This window comes from Cervus elaphus, chromosome 26 (assembly GCF_910594005.1).
Source record: "Cervus elaphus chromosome 26, mCerEla1.1, whole genome shotgun sequence".
NCBI classification, from domain to species: Eukaryota; Metazoa; Chordata; class Mammalia; order Artiodactyla; family Cervidae; genus Cervus; species Cervus elaphus.
The window spans coordinates 41,678,260-41,703,130 of record NC_057840.1 but is presented as its reverse complement, the minus strand read 5'-3'; the positions used below and the strand labels follow the sequence as shown (position 1 = coordinate 41,703,130).

The 24,871-nt window shown below is 46.2% G+C and overlaps 1 protein-coding gene across 1 annotated transcript in view; it reads left to right on the top strand.

Moving 5' to 3' along the window:
- Positions 1–24,871, top strand: part of LOC122684341 (T cell activation RhoGTPase activating protein) — an 86,725-nt gene that overhangs the window by 29,241 nt on the left and 32,613 nt on the right. Inside the window, exon 4 of the mRNA XM_043888400.1 lies at positions 22,736–22,906. Within this exon, the coding sequence (XP_043744335.1) occupies positions 22,736–22,906 (171 nt within the window). The remainder of the gene's footprint in view (positions 1–22,735; positions 22,907–24,871) is intronic.

Sequence of the window (24,871 nt, the reverse complement as noted above, 5' to 3'; positions counted from 1 at the left end):
AATCTCAAAAATATACAAGCAACTCCTGCAGCTCAATTCCAGAAAAATAAATGACCCAATCAAAAAATGGGCCAAAGAACTAAACAGACATTTCTCCAAAGAAGACATACAGATGGCTAACAAACACATGAAAAGATGCTCAACATCACTCATTATTAGAGAAATGCAAATCAAAACCACAATGAGGTACCATTACACGCCAGTCAGGATGGCTGCTATCCAAAAGTCTACAAGCAATAAATGCTGGAGAGGGTGTGGAGAAAAGGGAACCCTCTTACACTGTTGGTGGGAATGCAAACTAGTACAGCCACTATAGAAAACAGTGTGGAGATTTCTTTAAAAACTGGAAATAGAACTGCCATATGACCCAGCAATCCCACTTCTGGGCATGCACACTGAGGAAACCAGATCTGAAAGAGACACATGCACCCCAATGTTCATCGCAGCACTGTTTATAATAGCCAGGACATGGAAGCAACCTAGATGCCCATCAGCAGATGAATGGATAAGGAAGCTGTGGTACATATACACCATGGAATATTACTCAGCCGTTAAAAAGAATCCATTTGAATCAGTCCTAATGAGATGGATGAAACTGGAGCCCATTATACAGAGTGAAGTAAGCCAGAAAGATAAAGAACATTACAGCATACTAACACATATATATGGAATTTAGAAAGATGGTAACGATAACCCTATATGCAAAACAGAAAAAGAGACACAGAAATACAGAACAGACTTTTGAACTCTGTGGGAGAAGGTGAGGGTGGGATGTTTCAAAAGAACAGCATGTATACTATCTATGGTGAAACAGATCACCAGCCCAGGTGGGATGCATGAGACAAGTGCTCGGGCCTGGTGCACTGGGAAGACCCAGAGGAATTGGGTGGAGAGGGAGGTGGGAGGGGGGATCGGGATGGGGAATACGTGTAAATCTATGGCTGATTCATATCAATGTATGACAAAACCCACTGAAATGTTGTGAAGTAATTAGCCTCCAACTAATAAAAAAAATAAAAAATAAGAAAAAAAAAAAAGAATCAGCAATTCATAGCAAAGGAGGGGTCCTCATTGCAAAGGGGAGTTTTGAGCAAACATGAAGGAAATGAAAGCAGAGTGGATATCAGTATTCCTGGCCCGGAAAACAGCAAGAGCAAAGGCTGGAGGCTGGTGTGTGCCTGGCATGATGAAGGGCAACACGGTGGCCATGGGGGCCGGAGCAGAAGGAACAAGGGCAGGAGAATGGGCGACGTGGCAGCAGGTAACAAGTGCCCAATCAGACACCCCAGTGGGCTCGCAGGAGGCCGGACTCTGGCTTTTTCTCTTTGTTGAGTGAGATAGGAGCCCCTGAAGGGATGGAGCAGGATTGCACTGGCTGCTTTGTGGGAAATGGCCAAGGGTAAGGGTGGAACCCAGGGCAGAGAGAAGGATCGGGCTCACCTGGGGATGCGTGATCCAGGGGAGAGAGGGATTGCCCCATATGGAAGCCGCAGCCTGTTTGTAACCTAATTTCAAAAACGGCATTCGAGTTCTTCTGCCATAATCTGTTCAGTGGAAGTCGGTCAGGAAGTTCAGATCACACTCGGAGTGAAATTAAGATTCACGTCCTGAAGAAAGGTGTACAAAAAGCTGCGGGGTCATGTTTTTAAAACCATCACATCGACATGGGGATTATATTTAACAGCATGAGATTGGATAAGATCACCAGAAAAAGAAAGGGGGACCAAGGGCTGAACCCCAGGATGTATCAACATTAAAAGGTTGAGAGGAAGATGAAGACTACCCAAGGAGGTCAGGAATGAGAAATTTGTGAAATGGGAAGAAAACTAAGAGAGTGTGGTGCTTTGGAGCTAAATGAAGAAAGGGTATCAAGGAGGAGACTGGTCAGCTCTGTCAAATACGGCCGTCAGCAGGGTAACCCTCCTGGCCCAGGACACGCCCAGCTCGCACCTGCTTTTGTCCTGACATCATTACTAACAGTAACCCCTGCCCCTTTCACTCTTAAGAGCAGCCCAGTTTGACAATGAATTATATGCACATCCCAAACAGAAGTAACGTGAACTGTGAGATTTGTGAATTGGATCCGGAAACGCAGAGATCATTGGTAACCAGGGGAGACGATCTGATTAGTGGTTTACTGTGACACGTGTATCAGCGTCCTTTTCATTCAAAGTACTTTTCTATTAGAAGCTATTAATGGGACGTCCCTGGTGGTCCAGTGGCTAAGACTCCACGCTCCCAATTCAGGGAGCCTTCAATCCTTGGTCAGGGGACTATTAATAGATCCCACATGCCGCAATGAAGAGCAAAGATCTGATGTGCCACAACTAAAACTCAGCACAGCCAAGTAAATAAATAAAAATAAATATTATCTCAGAGTTATTAAAGTTATCATTAAGCAGACTATTAGCTATTAATAGCATTAACATAAGTTTGGTATGTTATTTCATGTTATAAGATTTGAAAAACCACAAATGGAGTTAGTTCACTAGATTTTAACTCTTCTCAGTCATCATTTGGTGTAATCACAGTTACACTGACGTCTGAGTCAGCTTTAACCCAAACTCACATTATGAGTTTGGGATCTTGAAAAATTGTGACTATTAACAATGCTGCAGAATTGATAGGTTCTTCTTGTCGTTGAAATGAAAGAATTTGACCAACTGGCCAAAAAGAGCCTTTTCAGTGTAACACAAGTATATAAAGTAGAAACAGACACCCCAGGATTTGTGTTTATTCATGAAATGCTTTTCATTTGATAAAATGCATAAAGGCTATGGGGGCTTCTCTGGTAGCTCAGCTGGTAAAGAATCCCCCTGCAATTCAGGAGACCCCGGTTCGATTCCTGGTTTGGGCAGATCCCCTGGGGAAGGGGTAGGCTATCCACCCCAGTATTCTTGGGCTTCCATGGTGGCTCAGATGGTAAAGAATCTGCTGCAATATGGGAGACCCGGGTTTGACCCCTGGGTTGGGAATATCCCCTGGAGGAGGGCATGGCAACCCACTCCAGTATTCTTGCCTGGAGAATCCCATGGACAGAGGAGCCTGGAGGGCCACAGTCCATGGGGTTGCAAAGAGTTGGACATGACTGAGTGACTGAGCATGTGTGAGTACATAAAGGCTTTAGTTACGGCTGGTGCGGGGCTTCCCCAACAGCTCAGCAATAAAGACTCCACCTGCCAATGCAGGAGATGAAAGAGACTCAGATTCAATCCTGTGTCGGGAAGATCCCCTGAAGGAGGAAAGTGGCAACCCACTCCAGGACAACGGAGCCTCACAGGCTACAGTCCTTAGGGTCACAAGAGTCAGCAAGGCTGACTCTCCTGGTTGCCCTGGCTCTCAGTCTCCCTGCTGGCTCCTTCTGAAGAGTTGACCCTCGTCCCCCTATTGCACCCGTCTCCACTCGGCCTGGGCCAAATTTAATCAACATCTGGCATTTACTTGCTCATCACTTTGCACCTCTTGATGGGTTTAGTCACCTGCCACAGCTGTGTGCGTGCGTGTGGTCCATGCCTGCACCTTCAGACCTGCTCGGGTCACAGGGTTCAAATACTACCTCACAGGGACCATTTGTCAAGTGGAAGATGACTCTTATTAACCTTGTTGAAAAATAAACTCTGGCTTATTTCTGGCGCGTTTCTGAAAAGGAGAGCTGACGTGAAGTTTCATTTTACTAATTTGGTCTGAGATCATTTTTTTCTTGGGTCTTCGGCTTCATTGAAAGAGAGAGTTCCATCCATAGGAAGAGGAAATGATCCTCATGGCTTAAGTGACGCCTGGTTAGAGAAAAAAAAAAATGTTAGAGAGGAAGATTGTTTATAAAATCTTTCTAAGTGTTTCTGGTATGAGTAGCGTTCTCATTTTAACTGTCAGAAACTCTGACATGACTGTTTTCATAAAGGATCCTACCAGATAGTCTCCATCTCTGATTGAGGGGCTCTGTCTGAGGAACTGGTCTGGGTTCATGACCAGTACAGGGTGTCTGGGTTTCTTTTCACAAGAGGGTCAGTCCCAAGCTGAAAAAAAGTCTGCCCGCTGGGAAGAGACAGTTAGGGAGCCCGGGCATGACCCAGAGGGTTGGAAACAGACCAAAAATCCAACCCTGGCTGAGCAGTTATGGTGAGATGAACTCTACAGCCTTTACAAAGAGCATCTAATTTTATCTTTACAGTCACCCTATACATCAGAGCTATATTAGTCAGCTAATGTCACAGAAATGACACAGAACAGATCATCTCAAAATGCAGTAGCTTACAAAAACAAGTGTTTGCTTCTTGTTTACACAGCTGTAAGTCACCTAGCATCTGACGGATGCAGCCAGGTTCAGCTGGGTGTGGGTGCCCACCACAGGTTAGGGTCACACGTTCCCCAGTGTCTCTTCTTCCGGGACACTCAGGGCTTGTGCTTCTGATGGTGATGGAGGTACAAGAGGGCACACTCAACCTCACAGGCATGCTTCAGGCCTTTGCTTGCCTCTTGTACACTAACAACCTGTCCCAGTAGGTCCAGCGGCCAAGGCCAAAGTCGAGGGTCAGGGACAAGATGCTCTGCTCGCCAGGAGGCCACGTCAGGAGTGCGGGTGTGTAGCACTGCTGTGGGAGCATGAAGACTGGGACCCATAACCAGATCCAGCATGAGTGCTGTTGTTACAGTCATCTTAGGGATGCGGATGTACCAGGAGAGGGTAGAAGGCTTGCCCAGTGGCCCGCTAATGTTAAGTGGAGACACTGACATTTAAATCCAAGCAGACAAACCCCAGAGCCCACAGTTACTCAGGACAGCTCAAAGGGGACCAGGCAGACGCTCCTGTGGGCCAGAAAGGACACATTAAAGGTCAGACACAGGGTGGGAAAGTCCAAGGGAAGGAGCAGGCTAGGATCAGCCTAAGAGGACTCCTGCTCATGCCCGTCTTGTATCCACCAGTACAGATCGCTTCCCATAGGCTTGTTCGTAGAGGTGTCTCCTCTAGGCCAGGGGGTGGGATCACAAATTGGCACGCTTATACCCCCAAATAAGATACTCCCCAAATCATTTCAGAATTCCAGTAGCTACATCTCCTTATATTTTTCTGTCATTTAAAATTGTATGCGATGAGTAAAACAAAAGCACCCCTTTATAAATAAACAGGTTGATATATAAATAAAAGTTTAAAAATATAACTATAGTATCTTCCTCCTAGAGCTTGAGAATTGGTTTATGGGAAGTTTTCTGTTACACTTTGGATATGTTTGAATTTATTTTTAAGTACATATCTATATCTATATAGATATATATATTCATTGAATTCCAAAATTTTTTCCTTTTCCAAAAAGCAAATTTAAACTGCGAGAATTTTGATCAGAAGCTAAAAATCTACCCTATTCCCGTGTCTAAGATAGGAATAAATTTCAGTTATTTTAAAAACTGTTTTCTACTATTGTAACCAATTATTGTATGTATTGGGTCAGAAAATTATAAATTCAATATAGCTTATTTTTTAATGTTTAATAACTGTGTTTATCCCTGGTGGCTCAGTGATAAAGAATCCACCTGCAATGCAGGAGATGCGGGTTCAGTCCCTGGGTGGGGAAGGTCCTCTGGAATAGGAAATGGCGACCCACTCCAGTATTCTTGCCTGGGAAGTCTCATGGACAGAGGAGCCCGGAAGGCTACAGTCCACGGGGTTGCAAAGAGTCAGAGACATGACGTAGTGACTCAGCAACGAGTTGGGTTAGAAAGTAATAAATTCAATATAACTTATTTTTTAATGTTTAATAACTGCTTATAACAAGAACAAGGTAAGTATCAAGATTGGTGAGAGGAGTTTTTTCCCACCTAAACTTTTTAACATTTTGGTTTTCTGTTACAGCAAAGTGGTTCCAATTTGGGGCAATATTTCTTAAAGTTTCAGTGAAATACAGTCAGTTGTGTTCTTTTATCAATTGCCTTTGGTCAGAAATAATCTGACCAAACCATAAGAGGCTGATAGATTATGAAACAGTGATTCTAAGAAAGTACCATCAAAGGAGAAATGACAATCCTGTTTTAACCCCAAAATAGATCAAGTTGTAATTCCTTAATATAGAGGTGATGCAACACTACTGCTTTCATGGAAACGAGGGGTTCTTATGACTGATGTCGTTGCACAGTTGGTGCATACGCCTCTCGTTCATTGTGAAAAGTCTACCTTAATTTCTATCCAGCTGCAGATAATTGCATGTACTCATTTTGTTTTCAAAACCTTTAAATATAACTGTAGTAAAATTTCCAACCATATTATTAAGATAAATTTGCTATTTAAAAATGGGATTTCTTGTTTCATTATTAGATATAAAATTTTTAAACTGGTTCTTGTTATATAATATTTTACATCTTGTGTGTGTGCTTTAGTCGCTTCAGTCTTGTCCGACTGTTTGTGACCCCGTGGACTGTAGCCCACCAGGCTCCTCTGCCCACGGAATTCTCCAGGCAAGAATACTGGAATGGGTTGGCATTCCCTTCTCCAGGGGATCTTCCCAACCCAGGGATCAAACCCCAGTCTCCTGCATTGCAGGCAGATTCTTTACCGTCTGAGCCACCATGGAAGCCCCTTTACGTCTTAAATGCTATTATTAAAAAATAATGCTTAGAATACATCAATCAGTCGTTTAACTCAAAAATGTAGAAAAGCAAAATTTAAAAACATCTAAATAAGTAGCAGAATTAAAAAGAAAGTTGAGTTGGAAATAAACAAATTTTTAAATGTCAAAATAAAAGTATTAAAATATCTGGCTTGCAATAGAAAACAAAAGCATTAAAATATTGGAATAAATCTAAGAAAAATGCTCAAGAGAAAATTTTGATTAAATTGGTAAATCTATACCCCCAAATAGAGAAGTTACTCCCAAAATCTTTTCAAAATTCCGCTAGTTATCCAAAAGTTTATTTTTTCGGTATTTTACTCTCATTTCATGTTGTCCACAATTTGAAATAAGCAAAGACTTGAAACCTGGAGAGTTGTACCATATTTACTGATAAAAAGACTCCATTGTGATGCTCTCCTGTCTCCCCCAAATTACTGTGTAAGTGTTGTACTGATCAAAAATCCCCAGAAATTTTAATAGAACTGGTTCTTAAATGTGCAAAAACAGCAAAGACAAGTTTGTCGAGAAAAAAAAAGGAAACAGGCCCAACCATCTACCAGAACAAGATTTGAAGTCATAGAAATTAGAACAGGAGGCTCTGGATGGTGGGATTGTGAGAAAGAAAATGTATGAGTAAACACACCCGTTACTGCAGAAGCAAAGTGGAGGTGGGAGGGGAGCTGTGGACACTTCGGGTGATGGGTCCCATGCTTAGAAATGTGGGCCCCGGGCAGCTCTGATGGGGCCCACATGGTGATATGATTCAGCAAGCTGAGTGTGTCTTCTCCATCTTGGCACTAAGCTTCCATCTCTGCAAGTTACCTGGCAATGCTTTGCATCGTCACAGACCATCATGCCTGATGCCGATACGTGTGTATAAATTTACTATCAGTAGTTTCCAATTTTATCATTTTCACAGAAATAAAATTTTCCTCAACTGTGCTAGTTAACAATGAATCCAGTTGAAATCCACTTTACTAAAAATCCCGTCCTTAAAAATTTTTTGTTTTCTAATGTTACATGGAATGTCAAACCCCTTTCTGTAAAGTATATAGCTAATACGGTAAAAAAAAAAAAAAAAAATAGGCTATTTTCTTTCCTGCCACTGTGCAGTGAATTCTTTGCAGGAGCCTCACCAGGTTTCAGTCTGGTGCTTGGAGGTCATTATCCAACATAATTCGCTTTGTCCTCTTTTCTTGAGAGATGAGCGCTGAGCCAGCAGTGTGGGCTTGCTTGCCTCCTTTGGGTGAGGCTGCTGGGTTTGGTGGTAGGCGGTGTGAAGTCCTGAAGCAAGTGTGGGCTCTGGAGACAGTCCCTCTCGGGTCATTTCTGGGCTCTGTCGTCCTGGGTTCCCTCACCTGCAAGATGACATAATCAAGCTCCCTGGTAGACTCTTAGTAAAAAACGTGATGCTACTGTGTCACCTCCTTGGCACTCAACAGATACTGGTTTTCTTCCTTAACTGTTGCTGTAAAAATGGGACTTCCCTGGTGGCTCAGTGGTAAAGAATCTGACTGCCAGTGCAGGGGACACAGGTTCAATGCCTGGTCTGGGAAGATCCCACGTGTTGCAGAGCAGCTAAGCCCTTGCGCCACAACTTATCCAGCCTGTGCTCTGAAGCCCGGGAGCCACAGCTACTGAGCCCTCGTGCCCTGGAGCCCAAGCTCCAAACAGGAGAAACCACCACCACGAGAAACCCACGCCCCGAAACTAGCGAGCAGCCCCCACTCGCCACAACTAGCGAAAAGCCCAGGCAGCAGCAAAGACCCAGCACAGCCAAACATGAATAAATAAAACTATAAAAAATGGAATGAATCTGTAAAATAGCGTGCGGAGGATTTAAGTGTGAATACTTCTGAAATCTTGTTAAGTTTGGGTTTTTTTTTTTTTTTTCCTTAAGTCATGGAGTCCCTTGTCCCAGGTCTATTTTTCACAGGAATTTGCGAATGTCATATGGGCTTCCCTGATAGCTCAGTTGGTAAAGAATCCGCCTGCAATGCAGGAGACCCCGGTTTGATCCTGGGTCGGGAAGACCCCCTGGAGAAGGGATGGGCTACCCACTCCAGTATTCTTGGGCTTCCCTTGTGGCTCAGCTGGTAAAGAATCTGCCTGCAAAGTGGGAGACCTGGGTTCGATCCCTGGATTGGGAAGATCCCCTGGGGAAGGGAAAGGCTACCCACTCCAGTGTTCTGGCCTGGAGAATTCCATGAACTATATAGCCCATGGGGTCGCACAGAGTTGGACACGACTGAATGGCTTTCACTTCACTTCACTTCACTTCTGAATGTAAGGATAAGAGAAAGCTGAAGGGTGGACACCCCCATCACAGAGTGGGGACCAGGAGAGCAGCCCCGGGGGGTCAGCGCTGAGGGCTCCCCCACTCCCCTTCCCTCTTTCTCGAGTCTCTGTGGTACTGTTGGCAACAGGAAGGAGGCATGAATGTTATGTTTTTTAAAAGGAAAGGAACAAAAAACAAGACCCTTAAGAGTGTTTCTTCCTGTTTGATGGAGATCATTAAGCTAACCACTTGAGCCAGAAGAGAGGGCAGAAGGTCTCTTCCTTTGTGTGTGCACGGCAGCACTTGGTCAGAGGGGACTCCCCGTGACCAATCCCCTGGGCAGGCCACCTTCCCACTGGCGGATGTGGGCAGTTACGTAGCCCAGCGTCACAGAGGGACCACCTCCTGTGATGCACAGGGTGGGACGGGCCCCGAGTTGAGATGGAGTGGGGCAGGGGTGGGGAAGGGAGACGGGCTGTTTACAGTGTCTTGCGGGCTTGGTGTGTCCCATATGTACCGGCAAGGCGTGACCTGAATGGCCTCTGCCGGGTGTCCAGTCCTGTGCTGCAGTGACCCCGGTCCAGCCTCTGTTCTGTTGACACAATGGACACTCGCTGCCCACCTCCTTCTCCAGAGAGAAACTGAAACAGACAAACTCCCGCAGAGAGAAATTGCCGCTGGGCCACGAAAGCTTCCACGTGCCTTCCGGTGCCCAGATGCCACTGTCCATGAGCTCGCTCGCTGTGGATTGAAGGATGCGATAAGAGCTAACATTCTACTGTTTTTATTCTCTGCCAGGCACTGGGCTAACATCTTTTATATTATTTATGTAATTTGATCCACGTAGAAGCCCACTGCTGGCACGTTTATTCTCACTTTGAAAGTGGGGTAGCTGATGCTTGGGTGACTGACTTCCTTGCCTGAAACGGCAGCTCGGGGAAGCAGTGAAGTCTGGATTTGAAGCGGGGTTTGCCCACAACCAAACCTGTGCTCTGAACGGCTCCATGGGGGCCGCATAGGTCTGGGCCCAGGTGTGTTCAGTTCAGTTCAGTTGCTCAGTCATGTCCGACTCTTTGCGACCCCATGAACTGCAGCACGCCGGGCCTCCCTGTCCATCACCAACTCCCGGAGTTCACCCAAACCCATGTCCATTGAGTCGGTGATGTCACTAGTTAATTTAGGCTTTCTTGATATACTAGCGAAAAAAATTGCAAAACAAAATTTTTAAGGAGAAACTCTAAACATTGGGTCACAGGAGGCTGTAACCCAGTTTTACCAAGGGACTCTGGCCACAGAGGCCATCTAAACTTGCCTTCCCCTCCTCCTCATTCTAGAGCCCAGGTGTTCTCTAGGAGCATCGTTGAATTCTTGGCAATTCAAAGGTCCTGGAAGATAGTTCATCTTTTAATTGTCCTGGGTTAATATTTATTCACTGCAGATCTCTGTTTATTTTTACTAAGTGCCAAGTATTTTTATTTTCTGCCAAACTACGAGCCTCAGAATGCTGTACTCTCTAACCCCAGGGAAGACCCAGAGCAAGGCCAGGAGGAGGAGAAAGGCAAAAGGAAGGCCATGCTGTCTTTGCCGGCTGAATCCCGTTGTCTCTGCAAGGACTTCAACTTCCTCCACCACAGTTTTCACTGGGGCAAGTTTAACTTGCAAATTTATACCAGGCTGACAAATAATAGAAGTGAGCAAACGAAATAATAGAGGAACTTGAAATTCTTCATCCTCTACTTAGATCATGCCTCTCCTGGACACTCATTTAGGGTATGTGTGCTGACTCAGCAGTAAAGAATCCACATGCCAATGCAGGAGACTCGAGTCCTATCCCTGAGTTGGGAAGACCCCCTGAAAAAGGAAATGGCCACCCACTCCAGTATTTGTGCCTAGAGAATCCCATGGATAGGGGAGCCTGGCGGGCTACAGCCCATGGGGTCACAGAAGAATCCCCCACGACCTAGTGACTAAACAACAATTCTCACAATGTCAAGACAGAGGCTCCTCTTTAGGGAGGGACTGAACAGTGTGGCTCAGACAAGAGCAAAATGTCCTCCTTTCCTTTGTGTGTGTGTGTGTGTGTGTGTGCATGTGTGTGCGTGTGTATGCACATGCTCAGTCATTCAGTTGTATCTGACTCTGCGACCCCATGGTCTATAGCCCGCCAGGCTCCTCTGTCCATGGGATTCTCCAGGCAAGAATACTGGAGTGGGTTGCCATTTCCTCCTCCAAGGAATCCTCCCCTCCCAGGGATCGAACCCACGTCTCCTGCATCACAGGCAGATTCTTTACCCCTGAGCCTCCTGGAATGCCCCCTTCTTCACTTCCTTCCCCCCAAATCCATTCAGTGCTCCGAACCATGAAACCAACCCCTGCCTGGTCTCCCTTGCCTGCCCAACCCCATCTCATCCTCCAAACCTTTAAGACTGATCCCAGCACACCTCCCCACTCACCTCTCTGCCATCATTTCCAAACCTCAGTGTCAGACATCTGAGCTAATTAAACCACCAATCACATCTCACCACTCCTGCCGAAAGCCCAGCACCTCCATGCGGCCTTGAGAGCACTCTGCTCTCCGGTCTGATGGTCTTTGCCTGTCCACCCCTACCCCACTGTGCTGGGATACTTAAGTTTCCAAAACTCTCCGCAACTCCCATTCCTGGGCCTTTATCCTTGCTGACTTTATCCTTGCTCCACCACGAATCCCCCTGTCTTCCTATAATTGTGCTGGACCACAGGCACCTCCTGGGTGGGGTGAGCCTTAGTCATCCTGGACCCCCACAAAGCAGGAGCTTGGCAGAAGGCCTCCCCCTGGATAAATGGAGACGTGCCCACCCAATAGGAGGATTTAGTAGTGTCAGTCTCTGTCATGTCCAACTCTTTGCGACCCTATGGGCTATAGCCCGCCAGGCTCCTCCGTCCATGGCATTTCCCAGGCAAGAATACTGGAGTGGGTTGCCATGCCCTTCTCCAGGGGATCTTCCCCGCCCAGGGATCGAACCCAGGTCTTCTGCATGGCAGGCAGGTTCTTTACCATCTGAGCTACAGGGAAGTCCCTATCCCACGAAGTCTCTTCAGCCAGAACATTTCAGAACAGCAGTACAGGGCAATGCATCATGGTCACGGGCGGAAGCTGGACCCGAGTTCAGCCCCATCTCTGCCCTCCGCAGAGTGTGGGGAAGTAACAGAACCGCAGCGCAGAGTGATGGGAAGGTTAGGAGAGACGGCAGTGCCAGGAACCGTGGGGAGAACGCCTGGATCCATGTGGCTCTCATTTTATTTCTTTATTTCCTCTTGATCTCTCTCAAATCAAAATCCAGCTTGAGAAGTGCTTTCCCTTTTCCCTGGGAAGGCTCCAGATGTCCGCTTCCGCCAGGGGAAGAGTCTTAATGACAGAGAGACCGGCATTGGGTCTGGAGGGTCAGAGGGTGGGCAGCCGCAGTGTGGTGGGCTCTGGATTCTGAAGGCCTGGAAAACCCATGGTTTACCACGGAAACCGTGACAGGACTTTAGATTAACACCCGCCCTCCCTTCCTCCCCCGGGGCCCCCCGGGCCCCCTCGAGTGAAAGGACAGAGGCCCCCGGCGCCCGCGGCGGGAAGCCCACTCTGCGGTTTGGCTTTTCCGGTCCTCCCACTCGCCGTGGAGTGGGCCGAGCTGCTGTTGCTCAGGGACCACTTCCCTCGGAGCGCGCAGGCAGCAGAACCTGCAAGGCCAGCGCCTCTGACGGGGCCCCTGAGGCTCAGCAGAGGCCAAGACATTTCCTGTGTCCCCCAGCACCGCTCCCTTCTCTTCTGAGTCCAGGAATCTCGCCTCCAATTGCTTTTGAGAAAAGTCCCCCATGGCAGCATCATTTCCCTGCAACAGCCACATCTTCAGAGGAACTACGGCCCGACTTTGAAAAGCTCCAAAAGGTGCCCTAAGAGCCATAGATCTGGGAAACGTTTCCTTTAAGCACAGGCCATAAACTGCATCGCTGTGCGCAGTGATCCCTGAAGGTTTCAGCATTAGAATCCTGTCCATTTCCCTTCCTCAGCTCTTCTGGAATCAGCTCTTCACGCCCCTCTCTGCCTGTCCAGCGCCGGCCTGAAAGGAAGTTCCCATGGAGATCAGTGATAGTTCCACGGACCAGTCAGGACCTTATTTGACTTGAGCTGGAGGCATAAAGTACTTAAAGTGCTTAATTTGATTCCCAAAGCAAGAAGCTGCTATCGAAAATAAGTTAATGACTCATTCTCATGGATGGGCTTGGAGGTGCTGGGAATGGATTAATGTGTTTTATTATCAACAAGCTTTTGTTAAACTTAGCCCTGTGCCAGACGCTATGCCAGTCCCTGGGTGCTCTGTCCATTCCATCTGGAAGGGCAATTGATCTAAATAAATAACAAGAGTTCAGGTCTCAAAAATCAGCTGAACTCAGAATCCTATTCAGTGTGAGCTTTGAAAGGTGTCCTGTAGTTGTTGAAACTGAAACTGCGGTGTTTATTTAGGGAGATGGTATTGTCTGTGCAGAAGGCAAAGGATCGATTTGGCGTCAGAAAACCTGGGTTTCTGTCTCAGCTCACCTGTGTATTAGCCGTCAGGTTTTAGCAAAGTCCTTGCACCCTTGGTTTCCTCATGAGAGCACCTCCTCGGTGAGTCAGAGCTGGAATTAAATGAGACAATGTGTGCAAAGCGTGCCTTGCAAATTCAGCTTCAACACAGGCTGATTCTTTCATAGGGTTTACACATGAGGTCATTGAAACTTTACAGAGTCATGTTTACAAGTTGTTTTATAGGAAAGCTGGCAATGCTTCCAAGCATGTTCACAGACTCAGTAGATTTCAAGGTTGAACAATAACATTCCAACCCAAACAACCAAATTCTGGGCAGCCAAAATTCAAGGGGGAACTGATAAGAAGCTAGGGAAAATGTGGAAATGATAAAAACAAAAAAAAAAAAAGGAAGGATGTGAGACAGAGGGACAAGAGAAAGGATGCATATGTGGTTGCATCTGACTCTTTGTGACCCCATGGACTGTGGCCCACTGGGATCCTCTGTCCTTGGGATTCTCCAGGCAAGAATACTGGAGTGGGTTGCCATGCCCTCCTCCAGGGGATCTTCCTGACCCAGGGATCGTCTCTTATGTCTCCTGCGTTAGTAGGCAGGACCACTAGCAACACCTGGGAAGCCTGAGAAAAGATGCAATGGAGGGGTAGTAGGCCGAAGAAAGGCCAGGGAGAAAGCCAGCCTCCCTGAGCGGAGGATGGGGACCTAGAAAAAGTGGGGGATGTTGAGGCTGGGGTACCCGATGGCTTCACGCAGGAAGGGAACCATGGTTCCTCAACCCAATAAGATCTTTCCCATCTCAGTTTCTTTGCATTTGCTCCTCCCTTTCTCTGGAATATTCTTCTAACCTCAGCCAACCACTCCCCTCACTCGTAACAATACCTTCATTCCCCCAATAAGTCTTCAGTTCTCAGCTGAATTGTCTCTTTTGCAGAAATGTCTCCTCTACCACTTTATCTGACATCACTTGACTGAATGGATGAGTGAATGGCAGGAAAAAGTTGCAGAAGCAGATGGAGAGCCTGAGGTCTAAGATGCTGAATTTCAGGTAGTTTAGCACCTACTACTGTGATCAGCGTTGCTGTTACTTTTTAACAAAGTGGCAAATATCTTCATGAGTAATGAAGAATTCAAATACCCATAGATTTTTTAAAAAAAAGTCTGATGCAGTGTTTTCATCTCCAGTGGGCTCCACTGAAGGTAGAGGCTTTGTTTATTCCCTGACACATCAACACTTAGTATAGTTTTTGACATATGGCTGGCACTTATCAAAAATTGATTGAACAGAGGAAAGTAGATCAGTTTTAGCAAAACTTTGTGGCACTTTGGCCAGTTGCTTCTGTTATTCTTTTCCTAGCTTCACGAGGAAATCACAGCAGAGTTGATGCCAAAGTTGAGTGGCTGACGATAAAGCTAGAGCCAGGAGTCAGCCACGCTGTCCCCTCTCATGTCACTTAACTACTACGTGTGTGACCAGGGGCCAAGCACAGCCCTGCATCAATAATGTGGATGTAGCTTTTCCTTTCTTCAGATGACTTTGATCCCTTCAAAGGATCGCAGTGTACTCACAGATTAGTTAAAATTACTGTTAGCACTAAATTTTTATCATCTAAATTTAGACATCATTTTATTTACATTTTCTTTGTTGAATTGCTTTTATTCCCATTTTTTTTTTCTCTTGTGAAAAGAAGGATAAAGCAACAGAAAAGCACGTCGTGGAATGTTAGAGCTGCGTCATACCTGGCAACAAAAACAGAATTTGCCTTTTGTGAAAATGTGAGACAGTTGTGGAGAAGATAATCAATGATGCTCCATCAAAATATGTCTCGCCAAAATTCACCCTTTACCATGTTTGGTTTTGTTTTTAATTATCCTTTCTCTCTCTTTCCTTTCAACAGCCCTTGAGGAATTTCTGTACTGGATTCTTAACTCTTGAGTCTTTGAAAATTTGAAATCTTTGGGAGTGTTAGTTTTAGGTGTACATATCTCATTTCCTGCTTTCTACTAGAACTCTGATTTTGTTCAGGAATCTGCTCCACCCACTAAGCCCATGTTTCTTAAAAAAAAAAAAAAACTTAGCTATTTGTTTATTTTTGGCTGCACCACGCCACATGCAGAATCTGGGTTCGCTGACCAGGGGTCGAACTCATGCCCATTGTATTGGAAGCACAGAGTCTTAACCACTGGGCTGCCAAGGAAGTTCTAAGCCCATATGTCTAAGAGGAAGCTGAACCACCCTCAGTTTAACTGGGGCGGACTTGACCAGTCTAAAGCCTTTCTCTCTTTTTTGTGAGTGACTGGCCCTGGGATAGACATACAGGCATGTGACTCCATTTTGCTTTATGAAATGAGGCATCTGGTTAAAGATACCTGTAGATGCTTTACCAGAAGCTTCTAGAAAACACCAAACAGCTCCACAGGAATATTCCCATAAGCAGTATCATCTATGGCAAACAACCTTTTCTAAAACTATATTCAGAATCCAAATCACAATAGGAACCAAATTACCAAAAGGGGCAGTTAGTAAATATAAATAAAAATATTTTCACATCAAAAACTGGAGGACATAAAACAATCTAAACATATTTAAAATACAAGGAAAGAGTGTGAAGGGAAAATATAGATTAAAAATTCAGGTTATACAAGTGAAACAAGAATAATGGATATGAAGCCTCAAAAGGTAGGCTTAATAGAAAGTTACATACAGTTGAAACAAAGATTAATGAATTAGAATATAGAACTAAGGAAATCACTTAGAATGTGGTTTAGAAAGAAAATGTGAAGTATAAAAGGTACAAGGGTGGAACGAGAAAGGCTAACTTGCCTAATTAGAATTCTAGAACAAGAAGATTAATTTTGAAAAAATTAGAGACTATAGTCAGCCAATAAGTGTCTGAAATTTTTCCAGAAGAGAGAAAAAATATGAATCTTCAAGTTGTATGAATCTAGGATAGTGTATGGTAGTAAAACTGCAGAATATCAAAGGTAAAGGTAAAGAGAAAAATCAGAAAGTTATTTTAGAAGAAAACAGACAAGTTACAAAGGAATAATTAGCTGACAGTGGATTTCTAAGAAGCAATAATAGATGCCAGGACCATAAATAATACCTTTTATAGTAAATACTCAGGGAAAAACAGTTATTGTCACAGGAATCTTATTTCTAGCTAAATTACCATTCAAAGTTAAAAGTTAAATACAGATAATTTCAGACATATAAAGTCTAACAGTCGAGCGCCCAGAGTCTTGCTGACAAAAATTACTGAAAGGTATACTTCAGCAATGGAGAAGGATTTGGCAACCCACTCCAGTACTCTTGCCTGGAGAATCCCATGGATGGAGGAGCCTGGTAGGCTACAGTCCATGGGGTCGTTAAGAGTCGGACACCACTGAGCAACTTCACTTTCACTTTTCACTTTCTTGCATTGGAGAAGGAAATGGCAATCCACTCTAGTGTTCTTGCCTGGACAATCCCAGGGACTGGGGAGCCTGGTGGGCTGCCGTCTATGGGGTCGCACAGAGTCTGACACGACTGAAGCGACTTAGCAGCAGCAGCAGACTTTAGCAAGAAGGATATTGAATCCAAGAGGAAAGATGGAGCTCCCAAAACACAATAGTGGCCAAAGAAGTCCATCAAATGCACTGTCAAGTCTAAATAGTTACTGACTGGTACAGATAATTATAATAGCTAACTGAGTGTGTGAAACTAAAATCAAGAGGGACCCTGTATAATACATGATAATATCATAAAAGATGGAAGAGAAGCTCAGATGTTAAGTCATTCTTGACTTGTTCAAGAAAAGAACAGACATACCAATCATCTTTAGATTTCGTTAGAAAAACATAAGGTCAAGTTTAAATTTTAAAAAGTAGTGGATGATGGCTAATTTTTTAATGTATGCTTTGCAAACAATTATACAGGGAAATAAGGAAGTAAAAGAAAATTTGGTCCATTCAGCATCAGCCAGGAAGGGAGGAGCAAAAGAAGCAGAGCTATAAGATGCGGACAAGAGCTGTAATTATTCCTCAAATTCAGTCACAGTCCCGCCCAAATATCATGTTACCTGAAGACTGAATTGTAAAGTTGGTTTCCAATAACACTGTTCAAAGAGAAGGACAGAGAAGAAGGAATATGTTAGCATATGCACACACATGCATGCAGAAGGAGCACATAAAAAATAGACATAGTTCCAACAGTACCCCCTCCCTCTAACTGGTTGAGACACTTAACTTCCTTCCCCTATAGCTCCTTCTGTGCTTCCTTCAGCCTCAGCGAGGCTTCCTTCAGGCTTCAGCTGGTTGAAGTCCTCTATCTGGTACAGTGACTCAGCCCCTCATTCCAAAGGGGTCTCTGAATCCTCACTGCCCTCTCTCTCTCTTTCTTTCTTTTTTTTAGTTGCTACAGTTTTCCGCTGGACATAAAAGTACTAAAGAACAACTCCAAATGCTCTGGGTTCCAAATAGAGCTCCCCCCACCCACATGGTGTTGAGCAAACAAGTTTCCTCTCAGTGACTGACCCAGCCCAGCCTGGCAGTGGTAATGGGGCTACCACATGATACTTCTGACATCCGATGTGTGGAGTTTTTCCACCAGCTGGGCACCTACAGTTCACTTCAGTCCTGACACTAACTGGAATTAGTGCAGACTAAAGCTCAGTTGGCAAAGAATCTCTGCCTGCAATGCAGAAGACCGGGTTTGATCCCTCGGTCAGGAAGATCCCCTGGAGAAGGAAATGACTCACTTCAGTATTCTTGCGTGGAGCATCCCATGGACAGAGGAGCCTGGCAGGCTACAGTCCATGGGGTCGAAAAGAGTCGGACCCGACTTAGCGACTGATCCACAGATTAAAGGCTCAGTTCCGCCAACTGGCCCCCCGGACTTCAGATGCCAGTCACAAATCCCGGGTTGTCACCTGTGCTTTAAATCTGGGTTCCAACAACCCCTCCTCGGGTTCAGTCATTTGCTATAACAACTCACAGAACCCAAGGAAGTTATTTACATTCATCAACTTATTATCGAATAAAGGTTGTGAGAAAGGGACTTTGCCGATAGCTCAGTGGGTAAAGAATTCACCTGCAATGCAGAAGACACAGGAGATGCGGGTTTGATCTCTGGGTCAGGAAGATCCCATGGAGAAGGAAATAGCAACCCACTCCAGTATTCTTGCCTGGAGAATCCCATGGACAGAGGAGCCTGGGTTGCAAAGGGTCGGACATGACTAAGCACACACATGCACAGGTGAGGAGGTCCACAGGATGAGGTCCAAACGAGTCCTGGGCACAGAAGCATCTATCTCCGTGGGGTTGGGATGCACCATCCTCCCAGCTTGCGGGTGTGGTCACCAACCTGTAAACTTTCCAGACACCATATTTTTGAGGGTTTTGTGGAGGCTTCATCATATAGGCATGATCAATCACTGACTCAAGCTCCATCTTCCTTTCCTTCTCAGAGGATGAAGGTGTGAGCCCGAAAGCTCGTGTTTCTGATTATGGCTTGGTCCTTCTGGTGACCAATATCCCCAGAAGCTATCCTAGAGTCCACCCAGAGTGACTTCTTGAAAACAAAATGACATTCTTATCACCCAAGAAATTCCAAGGAACTCTGTCAGGAGTCAGGATCAGAGACTAAAAGTTACAATATTCTCCTAAATGCTCTTAGCACTTAAGAAATTACAAAGATGTCAGGAGCTGTGTGCCAGGAACGGGGGGCAGAGACCTAGAGATGGATTTTCAACGATTCTTTTCCTTTCGGTTCTGTGGCACCTGGCACCCCCACTGGTCAGACGGCCATCTCAAGTGCCAATTCAGCAGGTCCCCTGGGGACACATTCCTCCCTTATAACAATCTCCTAGAAGACTTTAAATTTCGGGGCAAGAGGAAGAAGCAAAAAAGTCTAGACGTGTTATCAGACGTAGTCTTGAGATTCCTGACCCATGGGTACTGGCTAAGGCAGAAACAGCATGGCTTGAAGAAACCCAATGGGCTAGCACAATCACATCCATTAACTGAGAAGGTGAACCCAGTTCACTTGGCTCTCCTTTTCTTCCCAGCTACATAGGCATTCCCCATGTTGTTTCACCAGCCTCACCTAATGAGACCTTGTAGGTGATCCATGTTTTTAATTTATCTCCCTAGCCTGAGGGACTGGGAGCTTTGACTTCTCTGAATTTCTCAGCCTCTCACCAGACAGTGTAGCCATCCACACTACCAGCTCGTCTCGGCAGAGAGAGGACCTCTCATGGCACACTCCCCTACTCTTGAGGATACAAAAGCTTGTCCTAGGAGTAGCAGGGCTGTCCTTCCAGGAGATGATGAAAGCAGCTCTTCCAGGGCTCTGAGCTGCCTATCAGTTGAAGACACAGCACAACACATTGAGTCCACTCTACCTGATTTCATCACCCTCTCGGAGTGAGACAAGAGCTTGGGCACTTCAGAGAGCTTGGCCACACCACCCAGCGCGCATAAGCCCCTCGCAGAAAGGCCCTGCCCCTTGCACTCCTCCGATTGGACTCTATTGCTTTAACAACCACATAGCAAGTATAGCCGCAAACAAGATGGTAGTCTCCTGGGTCACTTCTGACACCCATGTCACTACTTTGTAATCATATTTCACAGTTTATGTTTTCATCTCCTCTCTTGGCAAAAATAGAAACAAAGTCCAAAAAAAAAATAAAAAGATAAAGCCAAGGGCTGATTTGGTGGGGATTAAACACCCCACTCTGTCTCCCAGTAGAAAAAGACATTGACCATTTCTTTTTTTTTTTTTTTCCCAGTGGGTTTTGTCATACATTGATATGAATCAGCCATGGATTTACATGTATTCCCAATCCCGATCCCCCCTCCCACCTCCCTCTCCACCCGATTCCTCTGGGTCTTCCCAGTGCACCAGGCCGGAGCACTTGCATTGACCATTTCTTGATTTGCATTTTCCCTCGTGTGAACGGAAAATGTAACATCTTGCTGGGTTGATGTGTCCTTGGGCCCCTGCTGTCAACTGAGTTTGTAGAAAAGGGAGAAGTCATATATTTGGCTTGTAGTTTGCAGAGTCACCTACAGGGAAGCCAAAACGAGGCAGACAAACACAAAATAAGCCAGGCTGCCTCCATCGCGAAGAAATCGGAAAACACGGGCTGGGGATAAAACAGGAGCTGGGAGAGCATCTGGCAGGTGTTGACAACATATCTTTCAAAGTTTCAAGTCATAGAGGAATCGGGCCGTCTCTGGGGTGTGAGTGCTGTCTCAGCGTGTCTTGTTGACAGGCCAGAGATTCGCTTCTTGCAGTGCGTGCTAAGTCACTTCAGTTGTGTCTGACTCTCTGCGACCCCATGGACTGTAGCCCGCCAGGTTCCTCTGTCCATGGGATTCTCCAGGCAAGAATACTGGAGCGGACTGCCTTGCCCTCCCTCCTCCAGGGGATCTTCCAGACCCAGGGACCGAACCCGCATCTGTTTACATCTCCTGCATTGGTAGGCAGGTTCTTTACCACTAGCGCCACTCTGGGAAGTCCTGTGCTTCTTGCAAAGAGCATGCCAAGACAATCTTCCTTGGCAACAAAAACATGCTGGGGGAGAAGATGCTGAAGACAGCCGTTATATCAAAATCTGGTCCTTTGTGTGCTCCGGCTCTCACAAACATAGATTTAGGAGGAAGACGTTGATGTCTGTTTTCTCCCCAAGATCAGTCTGTGATCTCCCAGTAAGGGTGAAATCTTTAAGGAGAATGAATTTACACGATGATTAAAAAAAAAATCACAGAAAAATGTAGGGCAGCATCTTCCTTGGGACCTGAGGGTGCTGCCAGCCTCCTGCCCTAAATCTCTGCTTGCGAATAACCAGAGGTACCCTGGTGGCAATGTGAGAGACGGGAACTAAATGCAACTGTAGTTCTTGTTTATTATTTCAAGCAGAAAATTGTTGTTACAAATATATTTAAGACTGACAGGTCAGCCTGCCCTACAGAGTAACTGGACTTTGTCCAGATGGCCAGCACAAGGCCTTATGTTAATCTCTGGAAAAATGAGAGAATTGCTACAGTGACCTTGTCCCTACCCTCTCCCCTGCCATCCACCTCTCCCTCCCCACCAATCAGAAGCCGTCCCCACGCCTGCTATTATCAAAGTTTGCTGTTCTGTGTTAGCACTGCCCTGTACCTCTGAGATGCTTGAAATGTTTTGAAAATATGCTGAGGTTAAGTGATATTTATGGGCCCGTGTTTTGCACTGGCTATTATTCTTATATTCAGTTGAGAGCTACATCCAGATAAAGTGGTCCTCCTCTCCTAAATCAGGAGCGATGAGGACCACTCCCCACCCTTGGCTCTCAACTTCATCCCTCCCTGCCAAAGCCATGGTTCTTTTCTGCCCCCAGTTCTCCTGGTGAATTGCAGTTAGGAGCTTCATAGAAAGAAAGAGCTTGATAAGGGTCCAGAAGTCCAGACATATCTTGCTTTTAGGGTGAATGTTTCCTGCACGTCCAGAATGTCTTTTCTCCCCTGCCTGACAATAACGATGTTGTGGTACACGGGTGGCCACTAAGATTGAAGGGGAGACTTTCAAGTTTGTTCTTGTCAGGAGGGAATGTCTCAACACTAAGCCGTACCTTATTCATCCTTCAAAGTGCCTGCTAAATTCCATTTCTTTTTTGTAATTTTTTCTTTTCATTATTAAGTGCCTACTATCTGCCTGGCCTTAAGCTTTTCTTTTGATCTACCATATGGTGCTTTTTATTTATTCTTACAATAAAGCTGGGAATCTCTTAAAATGAGGCAAGAGGAAATGTCCTTTGACATGTCCTGCTGACTTTTGGCACTTACCACAGAAAAACGATGAAGACAAAAGGCCCCATCTATTATCATGGCTTTTATTGATCAAAACCCTTGGCCACTGAGAATGTCAATGTATGAGTTGGGGGCTGAGATGGGGATGGCACCCACTCAACTCTACTGACGCTGTATCTCTGCTTCTGTGCCAAACCTCCAGCACAGACCTAGTCTCCGCTTGGAACTGGGGACCTGGGGGAATCTCAAGGCATTTGTGCCAGTGGGCGCCTTGTCGAATCAGACCCACTGACAGCTGCTTCCTCAGAAATGATCCACAGAAAGTTTTGCTAGTGCTCAATCTTTCTTTCTGAGTACTGTCTGGATCCTGGATGGACGGCTAACCAGATGACAGCAAAGAAGGCAAGAGGACCCCGCCTCTGACCTGGGGATGCTCAGGTCTTACGAGGCCGCTGGCTTAACCTGGCGCGTGTTCACAGGAGCATTCCCGAGTCAAACAGAGAAGACAAACCAGATTCTCACTTGCTTTTATCCAGGTCTTCCACGAGCTACAGATTCGAACAGAAGCTGCCGCTGTCTGAGCTGGGGGTGGTCTCCTGTGACAGCGAGGAAGAGCTGGACAAAGATGAGGCTGCCCGCCTCACCCCCAGGGGAGGAAACACCGTCTTCTTTACGATGGCCTCGAAGCCTTGTGTCACCGAGTTTCCGTAAGTACCACCAAGTTCAGCAGCAGGTTTTCAACCCTAAGATCCACAGGAAGGCCTGGTCCTTTAATAAACTCACAGCTGTTACAGCAAATCAGAAAGTGAAAATTTGTCCCCTCCAGGAGCAAGCAGGGGGAATCTACATTATTATTAGCAGCAGGCTGCCTCAGAGTCTGTTTTGGCTTTTTCCTGCATTTCATCCAAATCAGTTGCTTTTAAAGAAATACGTAGGTTGTGAGCAAAGATGAGAAAGGAAGAGAGACAGCTGAGTGCTGGTCATTCACTACCGATTCGAGGACTCAGGCTACCAGTTAGGTTTATTTCCCTCAAAAAGATTTATTACACAAATAATAGTACTTCTTTTCCTTAAAGCACGTTTGTGAGCCGGGAACCCCATGAGTAAGAGTATCACATAGGAGGTTCGGTGTGGGAACAAAAGCGGCTTGCTGTCCCAGTCTTTCATGAGAAGACTCAGAGCAACCTTAGTTTTCTGCTCACAGCAGGGTTGATGGGGGTGTTAATTTCCTTCTTACACACCATCCTCTCCAAATGCCTTTATGCGTCACGGAATTCTCACATATATAAAAGCGCTGCAAGAATGATGATACAAACATAAGCATTATTATAACTTCTCCTTCTTGGCATTGGGAATGAGTGTCCATGTCAGCTGTGTCCAAGAGACTGAAGCCTCAGGAAGGGCAAGGCTCGTTCCTTCCTGTGGGACTAGAAGGTAACCTAGAAAAGGTCCACTTTGTCTCCCACGTTCTTCACCCCGTTGACCCTCACAATCCACATGCAGGGCTGGGTGTCCTTGAATCATCACCCTGCACGGAATCGGGTAGTCCAGCCCAGCCCAGGGTTTGCTGTTGGCCACTGCGCCTGGCACATGATAGCACTCAAAAAATTAGTGTTGAAGTGAACTGAATCGTCCTGCTCTTCCCCGGGGATTCCTCAACACCATCTTCATCTGCGCTCACCATCCAAACTCAGCTGCGCCCTCGGTTGGCTGGCAGGAACCATCTGACTTAGAGACCCAGGTGAATAGCACTCAGAGCCCATGGGGTAAGTAAAGTCTCAGGCTTTATACACACCCGCACCAAAACCAGATTTCGAACAAGGAACTCCGGACAGCTGGAGAGAGCGTGTGTGTGGGACCCTCAGTGCTCACCATCAGTCTTGTCCTTCCTTCTCTGGACGGTGCCTGACTCGGGTTCTGACTCAGGTTCTGACTCGGGTTCGCCGGCCTGAGAAGCCTGCCCATGTGCTCGGTCGCTTCCGTCGTGTCTGACTCTCTGCGACCCCGTGGACGGTAGCCCACCAGGATGCTGTGTCCATGGGGATTCTCCAGGCAAGAATACTGGAGCGGGTTGCCATTTCCTCCTCCAGGGGATCTTCCAGACCCAGGGATCGAACCTGCGTCTGTTACCATCTCCTGCATGGGCAGGCGGGTACTTTACCACTTGCACCACCTGGGAAGCCCAAGAAGCTCTATGGGGCTGGAATCCCAATCCGAGGAGACCTAGGTTAGGATCCCGGGCCAGTCTTTTCCTGCCTATTTTCCATGGCAGATCCTCCCACATTCCCCAGCCTCGGTTCCCTCACCTGGACAGGAGGTGACCTTAGCTGCTGGACGGAATTATGAGGATGGGCAGGGGTTGCCACACACGGAGTCTGGAGGATTGAGAAATGATTCTGCTCAGATGACATCCTGCACACTCGGCAGGCGCGTGGATACCTACGCCAGCCTCTCACTGTTTTTTCTCGGTGGGGAAAATCTGAGTCAGGGAATGTGGGCTTCGTTGCCAGGACAGTTGATAAGATTGGAATCATTCCTCAAGGCGTCTGATCTCAGCCACTCGGGGGTGACTCCAGAAACTTTCTAACAAACCTCCCTACTTGTTTCAGCTTGTTCTGGCAAACCACTTCGCGGCCCAGTGTGGAGTTCGGTTGTGTGATATAGAACAGGTA